Below are 19,971 nucleotides of genomic sequence, written 5' to 3'. Positions count from 1 at the left end.
TCCTTCATTTATGCATATTTCCACTTATATATGTTTACTCTTGAGATTTAAAGACTGGTCAAATGAACTTTGGTAACAATCTAATTAAGAAAAAAAAACACTACCAAAATGTCCTAAAAAACAAGCTATTAATATAACGGTCTGTACACTGTTTTCTTATAAACTAATTTTACTGTTGAACAGAGCATCAAATCTCTAAAGACTTCAAGAAATCAATATGCCATTTTACATGTAGATTTCTGTGTTACCTGCTAAAATAAAAAGTAATATTTGCAGCAAGAACTACCCTTAAGAGACAACAAACATTGAAATTGGACAGCAGTAGTAGTGTTCACTCTAGATGAGAGCTTACTCTTCTTTAAAGTATACACTAAGGTGTAATTATGCATTTCTTCAGGACTAAATTTTCTTGTGATCCACAAAATTTCTTATCTCACAGGTCTCTGTGAATGAAAACATTTGGCAGAAACACTAAGCTGTTTATGAGGAATAAAAGTACACCAATGGATTCCTGCTTAGCAAACAAAATGTTCCGTCTCTTAAAGGAATTAACATGAAGTATAATTTTATTCTCAAAGCATGGCATGAATAATATAAATCTATCATAAAAACTGTTTACTACATGAATGATTCCCTTTTATTAAATTATTCTCACTTCCTTTGCCAGGAAAGCTAAACTGAATAGCACTGTGATAGAGATACTTTAAAATCTGAGCTACAAACAACAAAAAGTTGTTAACATTGATATGTAAAGAACTATTTTTAAAATCGTCCCTTGCCCAGTAATTATACTTTAAAATAGTCAAATAACCATCACCATGAAATATGCAAGACAATGATTTAAAAATCAGTCCATTTAAAACAGGTTCCAGAGGTTCCAAGATGGCCGAATAGGAACAGCTCCAGTCTGCAGCTCCCAGCATGAGCAATGCAGAAGACGGGTGATTTCTGCATTTCCAACTGAGGTACCACGTTCATCTCACTGGGGCTTGTCAGACACTGGGTGCAGCCCACGGAGCAGGGTGGGGCATCGCCTCACCCAGGAAGTGCAAGGGGTCGGGGAATTCCCTTTCCTAGCAAAGAGAAGCCGTGACAGAAAATCGAGAAAATGGAAAATCGAGACACTCCCACCCTAATACAGTGCTGTTCCAATGGAATTAGCAAACGGCACACCAGGAGATTACATCCTGCGCCTGGCTCAGAGGGTCCCATGCCCACAGAGCCTTGCTCACTGCTGGCACAGCAGTCTGAGATCTAACTGCAAGACAGCAGCCAGGCTGAGGGAGGGGCGTCGCCATTGCTGAGGCTTGAGTAGGTAAACAAAGCAGCCAGGAAGCTCAAACTGGGTGGAGCTCACTGCAGCTCAAGGAAGCCTGCCTGCCTCTGTAGACTCCACCTCTGGGGGCAGCACATAGGTGAACGAAAGCCAGCAGAAACTTCTGCAGACTTAAACGTCCCTGTCTGACAGCTTTGAAGAGAGTAGTGGTTCTCTCAGCATGCAGCTGGAGATCTGAGAACGGACAGACTGCTTCCTCAAGTGGGTCCCTGACCCCCGAGTAGCCTAACTGGGAGACACCTCCCAGTAGGGTCCAACTGACACCTCATACAGCCAGGTACCCCTCTGAGATGAAGCTTCCAGAGGAAAGATCAGGGAGTAACATCTGCCGTTCTGCAATATTTGCTGTTCTGCAGCCTCCGCTGGTGATACCCAGGCAAACAGGGTCTGGAGTGGACCTCCAGCAAACTCCAACAGACCTGCAGCTGAGGGTCCTGACTGTTAGAAGGAAAACTAACAAACAGAAAGGACATCCACACCAAAACCCCATCTGTACGTCACCATCATCAAAGACCAAAGGTAGATAAAACCACACAGATGGGGAGAAACCAGGGCAGAAAAGCTGAAAATTCTAAAAATCAGAGCACCTCTTCTCCTCCAAAGGAACGCAGTTCATCGCCAGCAATGGAACAAAGCTGGACGGAGAATGACTTTGATGAGTTAAGAGAAGAAGGCTTCAGACGTTCGGTAATAACAAACTTCTCTGAGCTAAAGGAGGATGTTTAAACCCATCGCAAAGAAGCTAAAAACCTTGAAAAAAAGATTAGACGAATGGCTAACTAGAATAACCAGTGTAGAGAAGTCCTTAAATGAGCTGATGGAGCTGAAAACCATGGCACGAGAACTATGTGACACATGCACAAGCTTTAGTAGCCTATTTGATCAAGTGGAAGAAAGGGCATCAGTGATTGAAGATCGAATGAATAAAATGAAGCCAGAAGAGAAGTTTAGAGAAAAAAGAGTAAAAAGAAATGAACAAAGCCACCAAGAAATATGGGACTATGTGAAAAGACCAAATCTACATCTGATTGGTATACCTGAAAGTGACGGGGGGAATGGAACCAAGTTGGAAAACACTCTGCAGGATATTAACCAGGAGAACTTCCCCAACCTAGCAAGGCAGGCCAACATTGAAATTCAGGAAATACAGAGAACGCCACAAAGATACTCCTCGAGAAGAGCAACTCCAAGACACGTAATTGTCAGATTCACCAGGATTCAAACTCAGGCATGTGGCTGCAGAATCAGCACCCTACCCATATTTTACCTTTTATATATATTTATATTTATATATGTACTTTAGTACTTCTGTTACACCACCACTTGCACTACAGCTGTGTACTGTCTATTTCCAAACTTTGTGTGACATTGTGATTTAGTAAGAAATATTTATTTGGTCTTCATCCCAGGTCTTCATCCTGGCACAGAGTTCCTAAAATCCTTATAATTTTCTGAGTAACAGGGGTGATAAGAGCATCTTTTGTTATAATATTTGGTCTTAGTCCTCAGTTCCTGACACAGAGCTCCTAAGACCCTTGGAATCTTAGTGATAAGAGTATATTTTCTGAATGCTAAGAAGAATGACTGGTGGCTACGGGCCCCTAGATAGGTTCAGGATGGGGATTGGTTGCCAGAAGAACCAAGGCATGATTACAGGGTTGTAATTTGCAACTCCACCAATGTGCCTCCAGGGAGGGGCAAGGGGCTAAAGATGAGTTAGTCACCACTGGCCAATTATTTAATCAATCATCTAGGTAATGAACCTCTATAAAACCCCTAAATGATGGGTTCAGAGAGCTTCTGGGTTGTGGACACACTGAAGTGCTGGGAAGGTGGTGCCCCTGGAGAATGCCTGGAAGCTCTGAGCACCCTTCCTCCCTACCTTGCCCTATGCATCTCTTCCATCTGGCTGTTCCCCAGTTGTATCCTTTATAATCAACCAGAAAATATAAGCAAATGTGTTCCTGAGTGCTGTGAGCCATTCTAGCAAACTATGGAACCCAAGGAAGGGGGCGTGGGAATGCCCAATTTGTAGCAGGTCAGTCAGAAATGCAGGCAGTCCAGGACTTGCAACTGGCATTCAAAGCGGAGGTAGTCTTGCAGACTAAGCCCTTAACCTAAGGGGTCTGTGCTACTGCGTAGTTAGTGTCAGAAATAAATAGAATCTTTAGACACCCTGTTGGTGTCTGTCTGAGGTGTTGGTGAATTGGTTATTGGTGTGGGGAAATAACCCAAAAAGTTAATTTGAAAGTGTTATGAGTAAAAAACAGCACAGTACCATGGAAAAGGTGAAATCTGAAAAGAAAATTTACTCCCATTGGCAGGCATCAGGGCATTTTTTGAGCTACTGCCCAGCACTGCGGAGCCCTAACAGGAACATCATTAAAGCCAGTTCAGCCTCCACCTGTCCATAAGGCTTCTCAATGCTTTAATTCACCCAGGAATATAATTAAAGAGGGTGATTCCTTAAATTACCAAAGCTCTATTTAAACTTTTATTCCAACAAGGTTTCCTACTAGTCTACTGTGAGAAGCATTCTTTGTATCATTTCTTAAAGTTTCCTCAAGACTCGTGGGGTTGGGAACAGAGTGACATCTAGTATTCTGGGTCCCATCTTCCTGACAGGATCCCAGTGATCAGGTGACACAGGTCATCAGACCAGCATGGCTTACTTCGAACTGAACATCCAGTTAGCACTCCTGCCTTCTCACATGGTTGGGGAACTAGCCATGCATGCGCCAACTAAGTTATTAATACTCTACAGGGTATTACACTGGGGCTCTAAAGACACTGGTAACAACAATATTAGGAATAATAATTTAACACTAAGTAACAGGCACAATGTTAACTTATTTTCCATCTCTGGCCCAAAGTGTATATATTTTTCAGATGAGGGGTCTGGATTACATAATCTCTGAGGTTCCTTCAAAATCTAGAGAAAATTTCAATTTAAAAAATCTGAAAATGTCCATGTAAAAGGATTTGCTTTTCTCTTATATGAGTGATTTAATATCCCCACATAGATCTTCTGCCTTTATTCTGAATAACAAACTATAACAAAATGTTCCCAATGATATGATTCTATCAACAACTGGATGATTTCAAAAGTAACACCATCTCCCGCTTTCAATTCTTTGAGCAAAATGCTCACATGTCATTATTTATTTATTTTCATTATTTTTTTAGAGACGAGGTCTTGCTATGTTGTTCAGGCTAGACTTGGACTCCCAGCCTCAAGCAGTCCTACTGCTTCAGCCTTCCAAGTAGCTGGAACCACAGGCACACACCACTATAACCAGTTTATTTTATATTGTTCTTGTAATTCTGGTATCAGTGATTCTTATAACAATATGCTCTCAATTTATTTTAAGCATGTTGAGACCTTAATGGTAACTTTTCAGAAACCATACTAAACATTTGATCTTGAAATCTTCCATTGTTTTCCATCCTCTGCTTATGCCTCAGTTGTTCCATTCACATGATATGGGCACTTAATTTAGCCAACTCACTGACCCATTTCATCTACTGCTCCCAACTCTATGGCTGGATCTAAGCACAGTTTCTACATCCAATATTAGCTGGTCATTGTTTCACAGGACAGATTTCCACAGCTGACAACTCTACTCCATAACTGGAATGAACACTTCAATCTGCATTTTTATATCAGTATCCTTTCTGATTAAAAACTAGAGTGCCAAATATCTTGACAGATATTTCATAGAAAGATGTTCCATTTTTAAAGTTTGAATTTTTGCAAAAAGTTATATTATTCTAGGCCTATAAACTTGATTATTTGCACCAAGATTCCTTTCCAGTATGTGGTAAAAATTAAAAAAAAGTTTTTCAGACATGTATTGAAAATTAATAAGCAGCACAGACCATTAGTTCTTAATTGGTTTTTATTTTTAATTTTCCAGTGCTTTCTTCTTTCATTAAAATGAAAAAAGTCCTAATATCCTAAGTTTATCTATTACCACAGAAGAAATTATTCAAGGTGAAAAGGACATTTTAAAATATTAATATGCATAAATATGTACTATTTCAAAGCTAAATAAACCAACATATGGCAGGTTTTTTAAAAAAGAAACTAGGGAAAAAAGGAAGAAAGAAAACTAATATTGAACTGGTGGTATTAAAGTGAGAAACAAAGGTTTAAAATCACAAATTAAAAAAAAAAATGTCTAACCAGAATTTACAGCATGTCTTACATTTCCCATAGTAGCTGGTCAGTTTTTCTTGCTTCCAGTAAAGATTTTAGAAAACATGTGCTTTAGACTGCAATAATTCATTTACTGTCATCCAATATTTTACTATAAATCAAGCATATTGACATATAGTAGTGGAGTCTGGTTTGGGCTGAATTTTAACATGAGCTTTTTAGAAGGTAGAGAAAGAGATGGGCCAGGATCTATAAAGCAGGGATATTAGGCAATTGCCAAACTCTAAGCTAACTTTTACTCTTACTGAATGTTTGTCCCCACCAAAACTCAAGTTGAAACTTAATCCCAAATATGGCAGTACTGAAAGGTGGGGCCTTTAAGATGTGCTTGGGTCTTGAGGGTTCTCCCTTCACGAATGGATCAATCCATTCATGGGTTAATGTATTAATGGGTTATCACAGAAATGGCATTAGTGGCTTTACATGAGCATGCTCAACCCCCTTGCCATGTGATGCCCTGCACCGCCTCAGGACTCTGCAGAGAGTCCCCACTAACAAGAAGGCCCTCACAAAAGGAGCCCCTCAACCTTGGACTTAGCCTCTATAAGAAATAATTTTTTTATTTATAAATCACCCAGATTTAGTTATTCTAAGTAACAAGAAACAGACTAAGACACTTAGCTATATGTTAACAATGTTCAAGTGTAATCACTGTTGCCTTCAATAGCACATGTATTACATAAATCCACTGTTACTCATTTCAGTGTTACTACTGTTAACAATACCTATTAATTCTTCCGCTGTGGTCATCATGGCTGCTACTTGAGGTTCCAGTCTTTCTACATATGCAAATATTTTCTAAGGATACATGGCTATATTTTAACTTACATCCAGTATGACTTATTTGATTTACTGCCAACAATTCTGCCCTCAAATTGTACAGGAAAAAAGAAACACATGATGTTTTTGCATACTGAAATCCCTCTGCCTAAGTTTCCATCAACAGTGGAGAATAAGATGATCAGTCCTATGCGTAGCAATTTATTCTGCATTTAAAAGATGTCTCGTTACCTCACATGCATGATTTGGCTGAAACTGAACTCTCTTTCAAATTTCCTCATTTCCATAGAGTTTGAAGCTGCCATTCTTAGCAATCAAACCCTATCTACATTGCTTCAATCTGGCTTATGGTGACTGAACAGAGAGATTTCTCATAGATGGAATAGTATATGCATATTAGTTGCAGTTCATATACATCCTTCTTGTTCCCATTTACAGCTTAAAAAAACTATATGAGTTTTTAAAAAGATGTTGGGCCAGGCATGGTGGCTCACACCTGTAATCCCAGCACTTTGGGAGGCCGAGATGGGCAGATCACGAGGTCAGGAGATCGAGACCATTCTGGCTAACACGGTGAAACCCCGTCTCTACTAAAAATACAAAAAATTAGCCAGGAGTGGTGGCGGGCGCCTGTAGTCCCAGCTACTTGGGAGGCTGAGGCAGGAGAATGGTGTGAACCCGGGAGGCGGAGCTTGCAGTGAGCCGAGATTGGCGCCACTGCACTCCAGCCTGGGTGACAGAGCAAGACTCCATCTCAAAAAAAAAAAAAAAAAAAGATGTTTAGGGCAGTGAAATTATTCTCAGTGATACTATATCAATGATACTATAGTGATTGACAAATGTCACCCTAATGTAAACTCTGGAATTTGGATGATACTGCTGTGTTAATATAGGTTTATCAATTTAACACATGTATAACCCTGGTGCCAGATGTTAATAGTGGGGGAGGCTGTGCATATGGGAAGCAGGTATATAGGAACTCTCTGTATTTTCTGCTTAATTTTGCTGTGAACCTAAGACGCTTCTAAAAAATAAAGTTTATCTAAAAGGAAAAATGCTCTCAAATATTTATAATTTTAACATGCTTGAGACAATGTTATGTTGTGATAACATGAAACAAAAAGATCCAATATAATTAGATGTCATTATCATTCCCCTTGAATAGAAAATAAAAACTTGGAGATGAGCAGGATATTAAACAAGATGTAAATGATTAAGGTAACTGATGTTTCAAGATAGGGAAAAGACAATTTTAAGTATCAACATTCCTTTTCAAAAGAGTTACTATATCTTTAAAGTAATGTGTCAAAGGGAAATAACTTTGTCTAGTTCACGTCAAATAAAAATTATACCTAACATGTAATCTTAATAGTCTGTTCAATAGATTTTAAAATATGTATACTTGCATTCAGAGTTTTAATGACATTCCCTAGAGAAATTAGAGAGAAAAAAAAACCCTTTCTTTGGTTCATATATTATCAATTATTCTAAATACATTCTTTGCTTTCAGATCTACATGAAAGCAACTGCCTAAACTTTGCCTTAAAACTGTTGAGGTGTTAAGATGTTGAAAGGATCTTTTAGAAGTAGATTGATGCTTCATTGGGTAATAAAGTTGTTTTTGCTATTAAAAATATATTCTAAAAGAAAGATACAGTAAAATTGAATCCTGCAGGCCACAACAAATGAGCTAAGTTATATCTAACCTTAAATTTATGACTATAACTTCAATGGTGAATTTTGTGCATAAATGATTTAAAACATAGGTAAAGGTCTGTACCTTCGGGACTAACAGGCTTTTATCCAGAGACTATGTTTATCAAACAGACACACTATTCTGCATCTGAAAGAAGGTGATTTCTTTCTGCTTACTACTATTCCTATGTGAATTCAGAGAAGCATATGACAAGCCATGAACTTACCATGTCCTCTACAGAGTCACATTTCTGGTCTGTTTTTCAAATTAATCTAAAACATGATTTACAATGATTTCCTCTCTCAAATTTAGACAAGGACCAGCCTGGAAGAGAAACTATCAACATTAGGAAGGTAAAATTTTAGACCTCTGATGGGAAAGAAACCAATGTGATTTTATTCTATTATAACCACAGAGTTTTTAAACTTTGTTTCTCCACCAGGACAGTCAATAAAATAAGCTAAGTCCTTGAATGCTTATATTATAGAATTCTCGCTGTCTCTCATTCTCAGGGGCAACTTTAATCTCGTTGTCTTTTGGTATAGTTAGACCACAACCCTTGAAAATAGTGAAAGAATGGCTGAGAAATATGGAAGACACCAATATCATCTTGCAGAAATTCTACAGACACATCCATTTTGCTTCAATCTCATTTATATGGAAAAATATCTTTAAGTTTTCATACTATTATACTGCAAATGACCTTAATTTCTCGGTGAATTTATTTATGCATTTATTTGTCTTGCTTCAATAATTTTCCTTTAATGTGCTCTCAGTGCTTATTATAAAAGCAAGGTTCTCATCTATTTAAATTTCCAAAAGATGGAATCAAAAATTAGATTCTAGGGAGGGATGTTATAGCGTTGATCCCAGGTTTAATGGACAGATTTTTGTTTTCACCCACCAGCAAATATCTGGTCATTAAAAAATAAGTTAACAATTTCAGAAATGTACAACATAAAAAGCCAGCCCTAAAACGACCTTAGAAAGTATATGTTCAAGCTCTTGTTTTTCAGTCAAGGAGTATAAGGCTCAGAGGGGGATAAATGAAGGCTTGAAAGTCACAAGCTAGTTAGGGAAAGAGTTAAATTCTCTTAACTCAATGTTAACACACTTTGCTCTCAAGAACAGTACATTTAGACAATCATTTAGAGGTTACAGAGTAGAAACTTCAAATCCTATGCATCTTATATATGTTTACATTCACTGAGTGGTGTTTATTTTGGCAGCCTGAGATTACATAGTAAATACCAAGTGAGTGTGTCGGGTCTATGTGTAACAGCCTCAGAGCAATTCTGAAGCTTTAACACTATCTAAAGCCAACTAATTCCATCTACACTCTTCATCATGCATGGCCAGGACAGCACTGAGGAAAAGAAAATTATTTTATAAACTGTTAGTTTGCCAACACTAATCAGACAGAAATTAGTAAATTCAGGTGGGTCTTGGTCTTTAGACTAATACTCCACTTAGTCATGTATATTTTTTATTCATTCAATCAATATTTACTGAACATCTATGTGCTAAGCATGGTTCTAGAGATAGTGCAAACAACAGTGAGCAAAACAGGTCAAGTTCCCACCTTCACGGAACTTCCAATCAAGCAGTTCACGCAAAAACTAAATAGATGAACAAATGAAAAAAATAATGTCAGAGCCCTGGAAGTGTTATTGAAGAAATTAGACTAGAAGATAATAACGGGAAAGATTCTATTTTCAGAAAGGGGGCCCGTTTGAAGAGGTGACATGAACTATAACTTCTATGGTAAGAAACAGGCAGCCACATGAGAGGCAGAAGGACGAGCATCCCAAGCAAAAGGAAAGGCAAACTGAAAGCCTCTAGTGGAAAGAAGTTTGGGATTTGGCTGCACCACAGTATACAAGGAGCAACAAGGTGGTGAGGACACGGGCTATAAAAGGGATTTGAAATCTTTTCTGGTAAATTATGTAAAGATGAACCATCTTTTAGGAAATGAGTCTGAATGCCTCCATATAATTTTATCATTTTATTATATCCAGGCAGAGCAAACCTCTGCATTAGGAAAGCCACAGTGATTCTAAATCATGTGTGATTTACTTATTCAAAATGCATATAGAAAATAAGGCTCAGGTAAGGGTTTAAATACGACTTTGCTTACAAGAAAAAAAAAATAGTTACAGCATTTTGACCACCTGGAATTCAGAGCTGTATACTGTTTAAAGCTGAAGGGTCTCCAAATTCACTATCATCTGGTTTACCTCATCCAGCAGGTAAAGTCTACTAAGGTTGAACTCACTCTTTACTACTGAATTAGTCAAATGACAAAGTGTTCTTTAAATTATGTGATGCATATTTTTGTACCAGTGTAATCTATTTACAAAGCATGGGTGTCATATTTGTTATATATAGAAAACAGCATACAAAAACGATCAATAATTTCCTAGCTTAGGCAGCCCTGTAAGAGAAAATACCTATATGTATAAATATAAAGGCCCTGGGCCACCTGAGATTGAAGGATATGAATCAAGCATCTGAATTCCAGCTTTGCAACCAGCAACCTGTATGTCCAAGCCTGGGCAAGATTCTAACCCTCTCTGAATCTCATCTCTCTCAAAAATACAGGTTAGTATACATTCCTAGGTTGAAGAGACAATGAAGCAAGAATTTCTAAGTGTCTAGCACATAGAATAAACTCAATAAATTTTAGTCTTTTCCCTCATATATTTTTCTAATAAAAGTAGTATCATTTACAATATGAGAACTACAATCATGCTTTGTATTTGTCTCTTTTAGTCAAAATTTTACGGTTTTGTTCACATAAGGAAAAAAGGTAAGACAAAGAAACCATTTTTAAAGCTCTTCACACATCAAACACTGAATTAAGACCTTTGTGTTTTTAATTGTTTTGCTGCCTGGAACCATCCGATTCTGTCTAATTTCTCTACAGTTTTCAGTGTGTTTCCTTCATCTCAGACACACAAACATGCCCAAACACAGTAAATCACAGTTAATTGCATGTCTTAAATTAAAAGACAAAAAAAATCACACAATTAATTGGGGGAACTTGTCAGTTGGTGAATGAATCTTGCTCACTACAGTGCACAGGATGCATGCCAACTGCATGTTCCAAGCTGGACAATTCAGTCCATGCCTCTGAGGACAGGTGCATGGGCACGATCCTTCTGCACAGCAGTCTGGTCATAAGAACCAAATGCTTTAAAACACTCAACATTGCAATTGCTGTATCAATAGCTATCTCTACAAGGATGTTCAGTACAGGACTGAGCATAATAGTGAAAAATTAGAAAGAGCTAAAATGCTCATTAATAAGGGACTGAACAGAGACTAGATTTGGCCATTAATGGAAAAAATCTAAGCTGTTACAAATGATTCTGTCAATCTTAATAACATAAGAAAATGTTCATGACATATTATTTGAAAAATGCTTACAAAATAGTATATTTCTATTTTTGAGGCTATGTGATATGCAAGTGAAGCAAGGAATGAGAGAAAGGAACAGGAGAAAGCTACTGGGAAAACAAATGAGAAAAATGTTATCATTTGTCATCTCTGAGTTGTTTATACTTTGTACATTTTCTAATTTTCTAAAAAAATCATCTAAATTTAAAAAAATTATATTTCAATTTGGTTTTGAATCTGATATTTTAAAATGTCAGTTTTAAAGTAAAGATCCATAAGAATCTTTTAAGATAAACTTACCTACTACAATGAAAACATCAGCATAAAATTTAAAAAGAATCCCTAATAAGCACAAACATACAATCCTATTGTATCCTTGGTTATACAGACAAAATTTATAAAAATGCTTTTTATAAATATATGACAAATGCATGTTCATACAATTAATGCTCAATAATGTATTTCAACATATACCTTATAGTATATTAACACACCATAAGAAAATCATTATAAATCCTTTTTCATTTCCTGACACTGACCAACTACAAAATATATTCACAGTAAAGCCAATAATCTTGAATTTGAGAAACTGCAAACCTTCTCTCCTCCACCCACTACTCTCCCATTATTTTCTACCCTATTATAAAAAGATTTTATACCCAGCCACCTAGTGTAATTCCAATGTTAAAATCTGGCAATAAATGATACACACAAACTAATGTGCACAGAATTTCATCATTTTTATCAAAGTAGGAAATGACAAAGTTTTATAATCTATATCACTACTCAACTAGTCATACTAACTTTTGTTTTATTTCATTTTTCGAATAAAAGAATTTATAAAACCCAACAAAGTAGATTCATTCCAAAGGTATTCAACAGTCTACTAACCTTGAAATAAATAAACATTTCATACCTTCTTTTATTTAATGGGGGGTGGAGAGGAAAAAGATAATCATATTTCAGCAAAAGCCCATCTCAACCTCAGGCATCTTTATGTCCCAAGGGTAATATTTTCATTCCATTCTTAATGGAACAAATTTCTAATCAGAATATGTATTCAAAAATAATTGAGGCAATGCAACGTCAACACGTTATGCTGCCATCAGGCATCCCATGGCGCTCAGAATCAACTCAACACAATCTCTAATGTGACAGAGAGCCTGGGCAATGCAGAAACGTCAGACTTGATCAAGAGAAGGGGAGCTAGTGAGGAGCATGCAATGGTTTTGCTTCCCTTTGGATGCTCAAACATGGTGTTTGGAGGAAAGCTTCTATGCTGGAAGAAGAAAATCTCAAGACTTCTAAGGAAGGAATGACTTATAATGCTCACTCCAGAACCTCAACTTTTAAATAGTAATAAGTGTCTATTTTTGCACTGATACTGAAAATACTTGAAACAACAGTCAATTCTAGGAAGGTTAACACTACATCTAGATTTCTAGTTATCAAAGCCTCAGGGCAATGTACATTATTGTGTATATCCTGCAACCCTCTGAAAAGGTCCAGACATTTAAATTTAGGTTTCTCCAAATTTGGCAAAATATTAGTAATTGTTGAAGCTGGTTGATGAGTAATTGAAGTTCATTATATTATTTTTTTACTTTTGAGTATATTTGACATTTTCATAATAAAAGTTTCAAAAAATAGATTTTCACTCAAGGAGCATATATTTTATGTTCAAAATTTTACTGACTTTTCCTTTGGAAATATATATTAACAAGATCTGATTTATGTTTATTATTAAAGACTCTAACAAGCAGTCTGAATTTTATAAAACTCCACAAAGCATTATATTTTATGCTATCATTTAAAAAAAGAAAAAATCCTTCATTTCAGAAAAAAAAAATTACCATGATCTATGATGATAGAAGAAGTGCACCTAAACAAATGCAGTGCCACCATCTGCCTGGCATTCTCACAGTATAACAAAATAGACTGGTAATTAACTGCTTTCCTACCGAAATCTGCCAGCTTTAACTCCCCCGTGTCACTGATTAGAAGGTTCTGTGGTTTCAGGTCTCTGTGCAAAATATAACGCTGGTGGATGTAAGACAGCCCTCGCAGCAACTGAAATAAAAACAACTGAAAAATAAGGAGACAAAGGTTAAAATCAGAACACAGATAAATGCCAGTTTCTACATACAGTCTGCTAAGTACTTGTATTAATATTTAGTGAAAATGGGTAACCATCACCAAATTTTCTACCAAATTATTTCAACAGAATGTGAGATTTTAGTATGTAAATTCCTAATTCATTTAGAAGTAAATCTAGGAATTTCTAACAACCTATTATATCAACCCGAGAGTGATACTCCCTCAGCCAGAGAGATCTGTACTCCAATTAGCATTCTTTAAGCAAAATGTAAATAATCAATTTTTTTATAATTGATTTAGTCTTCAGGACTAAAATGATGTTTGAAAGGAGAGGAAATCTATTCATAATATTATAGAGATTAAAAAAAGAACTGTTTACCAAGGGTTTATATCAATATGTACATATTTAATTCCATAGAAACAACATGAACATAGTACCCATAAATTCATCCATTAACATGCTTTAAGGAATGGAAAGATAAGATGATCTGAAATAATTAAAACAAAAACAGTCATATTGTCTAATTAATACTACATTATAATTATACTGCTTTTGCACATATGGTCATACAGATTAGGCTGCTGCTTAAAGACAGACATGTACCACCTTCACTAATTTCAGAGCAAACCCATCCTAAAGGGAAAAGAAACACAACAGGAAAGTCAAGAACTCGAGAGTAATACTTTTGGAAGAAATAATTTCAGAAGTGATTAATAGCCTTTTCTGTGAAGTTTAATATTGGATCATACCAAATGTTTCTATTTTGATAACAAAAAAGTGTGGTTCACTAAGCTTCCCAATATTCTTCTTATGAAAAAGAGAATATTTTTAAACAATTTACTTGCCAAAATAATCCTAATTGATATTTTTTTAATCAATCTCCTAAAACAAAAACAAATGTTCTTACTTTTAAGTGCCACCAATATTCTAGTCTATATAACCAGTTAGTAACCAAAGGCAGTTTCAGGGCAATTTTAAATGAGTTGTAAAAGACAAATGATAGAAAGATTCTGAAATACTTGAATCGAAAAGATTGGCAACTTCCTGAGGGCCCTGGACGGTGGCATTTCTGGAATGTTCTGACTAAGCAGGGGCTTTGAAAGCCAAGTGAATTTCATTACAGGGGATACCTTGAAATAACAGTAAAGTTAATTAATCTCAAAATCTTTGTATGTGAGAATATATATGGGGCAGTAAAGGCTTGAGATGATTATTTCAAGAGTCTAGGCAGCAGAAAGTAGAAGTCTGATCTGTGTTGGTCAAGATTAAAAGACTAACTCAAGAATCTCGGGATGCAAACATCTCTCTGGATTTGTCCTCTCAACCCTTCTTGTACAACAAACAGAAAGACTTGAGTTCACACCATCACTAGCAGCTGCCAGCCTCATTCTTCACTTCCAATACTCCCTGCATCCTGAAGCCTAAAGCTTACAACTTCTAAGAAAATTCATACTCCTTTAGTTTAGAAGGAAAGAGGGAAAAATAAAGCTACTTTGTGTTATCAAAGCCTTTTTAAAAAACGAAATAAAAACATGAAGGTAAACCACATAACAAACTTAATTTTAAAAATAAGTTGATTTTGAAAGGAAACAGTTTGCCATTCTGCAAAATGCTACCTGATCTTTGGGATCTAGCAGAGTCTTATTAGAATGTAAGTGTTTAACCATGGCAATGCATTTTAATTTAATGAATACATAACACTATGTGCCAACTGCTATTCCATGTAGTTTATAGAATATTACTTCATTTGACGTTCAAACAATTTTAATGAAGTAGGTACTACTATTAACCTCCATATTAGTAATGAGGAAACTGAGTGCGGCTTCTCAAGATCCCACAGCAATTAAGTGGCAGAGCCAGGCCTCAAACTCAGAGAGTCTGATTCCAAATTCTATGCTCTTAACCATCTCACCATCTCACTCATCGTCTTGGCCAGAAATCAACATCAGTAGGCAAAGTATTTCTAGAGAACTGCTTCCTCCAATGAACAGAATAAATATCTGGGCATCTAATAACATGGCCTCCAAGGCCACTGAACTGAGAACTGATTCCAACTGAGGGGCTCAGGCATTATTTTTTGGGGGGTGCGGGCTCAGGCATTGTTACTCTATATTCCCCGGCTCCAAGAAACCTTGCCTACCTCAACACTCAGCATGCTGTTCTCCAACCCTGTACTTTTTGGAGCACAGTGGCGCAATCTCAGCTCACTGCAACCTCTGCCTCCCGGGTTCATGCCATTCTCCTGGCTCAGCCTCCCAAGTAGCAGGGACTACAGGCACCCGCCACCACGCCCAGCTAATTTTTTGTATTATTTTTAGTAGAGATGGGGTTTCACCATGTTAGCCAGGATGGTCTTGATCTCCTGACCTCATGATCTGCCCGCCTCAGCCTCCCAAAGTGCTGGGATTACAGGCGTGAGCTATTATCCTTGCCTCTCCTCAGCCAGAAAAGCCCTCTCTTCCCTTTGCCTACTATTTTCCATGCATTCCTAGGTCTCTCCTCAGGAACTGCTCCTCCCTAGAGCCTTCCCTGACCACCCCTGCAAGCCCTTGTACCCCTTCAGGTCTGTGTAAGGTGCTCCTTCTCCGTGCTCCCAGGGCAGCTTCTGCATATGTCTATCACAGTATGATACTTATCTAAGCTGTCTGCTTTAACTATCTTTATATACTCGGGTAATAGGTGGCACTCCTACACCAGTAATGTGAGTACTGACCTGAATTTAGAGACATCTGGATGGCAGCAGATAAAAGTAAATAACAGGCGCCTTGGAATGGAATTCTCGAGAAGCTAAGGGCAGACATAGGTAAATCAAGTAGTTCCAAAGAACTATTACTGAATACCTTTACTAATTAGTGAAAATATATAATCCTCATGCTAACGTAGAAGCTATTCAAATAGGATGCCATATTAAAGGAGATTTAAAAAGCAGTACTAGAGAAAAAAATGCCACTATACACTAAAATTCTAAGTGTATACATGACAAATTAAGCCCCAAACATGACAAATACAGCCCCAAACAAATGTCAGAACAAATCTCCACAGCATAAATTCACTTAGGGTTTATTAAGTGCCAACCATATGTGCTAGGTGCTGTTATGCAAGAGGGATGCCAAGAGGAATAAGATATAAGATGTGGTCCCTAGACTTGAGGAACTCACAGCTAACTCAGTGTGACAGACACACAAACAAATCATTGTGACTTAGAGGTCTGTATTTTAACAGCAACACAAACTGAGCATACTGAAAGCACAGAAAAGGGTGGATCTAACAACAATTTAAAAAAGTAGAAGAATTGATTCGGCTGTTACAAGAAGAGAAGGGAACGAATCACAAGAAACTTGTCACTCTGAAAACAGAATTCATTACATGTAAAATTTCAAAAGGAAACTGAGTTGAGCATTCAGTAGACACAGAAGTTAAAATGTTATGACAAACCCCTTAACATCCTGAAGGAAAACACTAAGAAGACCAAGCAAGCAGGTATAACATAAATTCCGAGAAAGACAATATATGAAGCTGTAAACCTACCAACTCAGCCTCATTAAATTAACTGTGGCAAGGGGATGATCAACTTTCTGAAAACCATTAGAAAACTTTTATGCTGGAGCTCAAATAAACTGATACCCTCAAAATGGCACTTTGACATGCTGAACTGAAGAAGTGTGAAGGTCTCTTTGACCTTCTGCCCCACTCCCCGTCTCTGCCCCGTCTCTCAACCCTCTGTCTCTCCCAAAGCACAGGATGAAGTTGTTCTCTGAAGTCCCCTTATCTGCCTAAAATCTGGACCTGCCAAAGAAGAAAACAATTACCTCTGGCCCCTTTCCTGAGTTTCCATTAACTGAACTCTTATCCTAGGAAGAAAGACTGAAGTCTGTCAACACACCTGGACAGACTTTTGTCACAAATCACTGTCTGCTCTGCAGGCCCAACAGACGTATATTCTCGTATATTCTTCAATCCCATTGAATTTCCTTAAAAATCATTTACCACACCCCTAAAAGCATTCATACATCCCCATTTCCCTTTCTCCTAATAAGAATATATAAACATCTATTCACATTGGGTTACTGGGTAACTATTCTTCTATGATGACCTTGTGCTATGCACATTAAAATAAGTTTGTGCCTTTTCTCAAATCAATGTGCATTTTGTCAGTTAATTTTTCTATGAACCTTTAGAGGGTGAAGGGGTAGTTTTCCCTTGATCCCTACATTTACAAAAAACATTTTAACATCCTTAACAAAATATACACTGGCAGATAGGGGTGGGAAGGCTCTAAGGAAGCAGCCACCCTACTGAATTCAATGGAATGCCCCATGGACTACTCTTGGAATGTCTTTAAAACTCAAGCTTTAGCGAGTTCTTCTTCTAGACAAATAGGCAAGTCCCTAACTTTCTAATTTAAATTTTTTAGAAAATCACTTCACTTGGTTGTTGTATAAAACACACAGCAAGCTATACTTGATCTTCTATGAAAAACCAGAAGACCCTTGAGAACAAGAAGGGCCACCAGGGAGGGGGCCACACACATTCTTTTTCTAAAGCATAAGAATCAGCTTTGCTAATAAAACCTGGTAAACACCATTGGAATCTCAGGCACTAAAAAGAAAAGAAGGGAGACTAATACTTACTGAAAGTTTATTCTAATTTAAAGAATAATTTTATATAAATAGCTTAATCAGGCCCGGGGCAGTGGCTCACAACTGTAATCCCAACACTTTGGGAGGCAGAGGTAGATGGATCACTTGACTTCAAGAGTTCAAGACCAGCCTAGACAACATGGCAAAACTATGTCTCTACCAAAAAAAATACAAAAACTTAGCCAGGCATGGTGGCATGCGCCTGCAGTTCTAGCTACTTGGGAGGCTGAGGTGGGAAGATTGCTTGAGCCCGAGAGGTGGAGATTGCAGTGAACTGAGATCACACCACTGCATTCCAGCCTGAGCGACCGAGTGAGACTCTGCCTCAAAAACAAACAAATGAATAAACAAAACAAAACAAAAAACCCCCAACAAATTACTTAATCCTTTCCATCTACCATCCTGTATTTTTCCTTTTGTTTAAACAAATGAGAAAACTAAAGCTCTAAAGACGTAAGAAACATAGTCATCCAACCATCACACAGCTCTTGTGAATTTTCCACCACACCTCATTATCTTAAATGAGGTTGATGCTGAATAAATGCATGGATGAGTAGTTATACACCCAATACAATCAAAGTGCTTTTATTAAGTGAATCAAAGTTTGTAAAAGCCTCAATTAGCATACAGTATAATAAGCACATGATTCTTGAATTTGTCTTTGCCATTCAAAATCTTAGAAATAGATAACATGAGAGAAGACAACTTCACGTGCTGAACTAGATAAATTAATATATTTGAAACTCTTTATCTTTCTACTATAGTAGCCATAAGATCTTCCTAAGAATATTTTGCCATCTCAGGATATTCTATTCCATCTTTATAAAAAGAAATTCATCCCAAATCCATCAGTAGGATCACTGAAGATTTATATTCCAGTTTGAATATGTTCATTTTCTGTAATAAAAATCCAATGAGAAATTGTCTTAAATAGTAATGAAACGATGAACAGGGACACTTTTGCCAGCAGCAGAGCTATCTTTAGCCAGTTGTCTTGGCATCCCCAGCAGGAAGCAGCATATTCTCAGTGCCATGGCATATACTTCTTGGGAGTATCCCTTAACACTTCCTCTATTCCCTTCTGAAACTCTTCACAATTTAAGTGGGTAAAATTAATTAATTAATTAATTAATGGTATTTTATCACAACTTTTAAAGTAAGTTGATATAAAGCACACACTATTGGATTCAATGTTATGTTTATTGCTCAGAACTACTGACACTTGCAGTAAGAAAGAAGCATTATAACCAGTCCCTCTCACCGAAGTCTAAATAGGTGAGGTCAGATGCTCTTTTTCTCAGTGTCTAGAGGTGTCATGCTCCGTGAATGGTCAGAAATACACAGATTATTTAATATATGCGGTTCAGTTTAATCTGAGATGAAGCGTGGTGAATATCTTGTAGATTTTTCAGGACGTGTGTCAACTTCTTTTAAGGAATGTGCAGGGTCTCTCAGGGCTTACAGAAGATTAAGAAATCTACTAAAAGGAGTCATTAGCAATGGGTCCTACCATTTAGAACACAGCAGTAATGTCTTAGAAAGATAATTATGCTACTCTTTTGTCATGGTTGATACTCTATAACTCAGGTTTCTCATCTTAAACATGGTTGGTTGAGTGGTTGGTTAAGTCTTAGATATCTTTGTTAACCATTTCACTTTGTTAAATTACATCATTCCGTTATTTTATGAATAACAGAAATGGAAGAGATTTTATAAATTAAACAACTGGAGTTGAATCACTACCATTTATTGAGTGCTTACTACGATAGACATTTTGCTAAGTGTATTATACACATTCGATAA

At 37.0% G+C, this 19,971-nt stretch overlaps 1 protein-coding gene across 9 annotated transcripts in view; it reads right to left on the bottom strand.

Annotated features, from left to right (window-relative positions):
* The window catches only part of CDK14 (cyclin dependent kinase 14), a 639,321-nt gene that overhangs the window by 273,753 nt on the left and 345,597 nt on the right, over positions 1–19,971 (bottom strand). For all 9 annotated transcript variants that reach the window (XM_063606295.1, XM_055114664.3, XM_003809752.7 and 6 more), the window contains one exon: positions 13,392–13,515. In XM_063606295.1, the coding sequence (XP_063462365.1) occupies positions 13,392–13,515 (124 nt within the window). The remainder of the gene's footprint in view (positions 1–13,391; positions 13,516–19,971) is intronic.

The sequence above is a fragment of the Pan paniscus genome, chromosome 6, assembly GCF_029289425.2.
Source record: "Pan paniscus chromosome 6, NHGRI_mPanPan1-v2.0_pri, whole genome shotgun sequence".
Classification (NCBI taxonomy): domain Eukaryota; kingdom Metazoa; phylum Chordata; class Mammalia; order Primates; family Hominidae; genus Pan; species Pan paniscus.
Note: the sequence above shows the minus strand (reverse complement) of the source record. Positions and strands in the feature narration are given on the sequence as shown.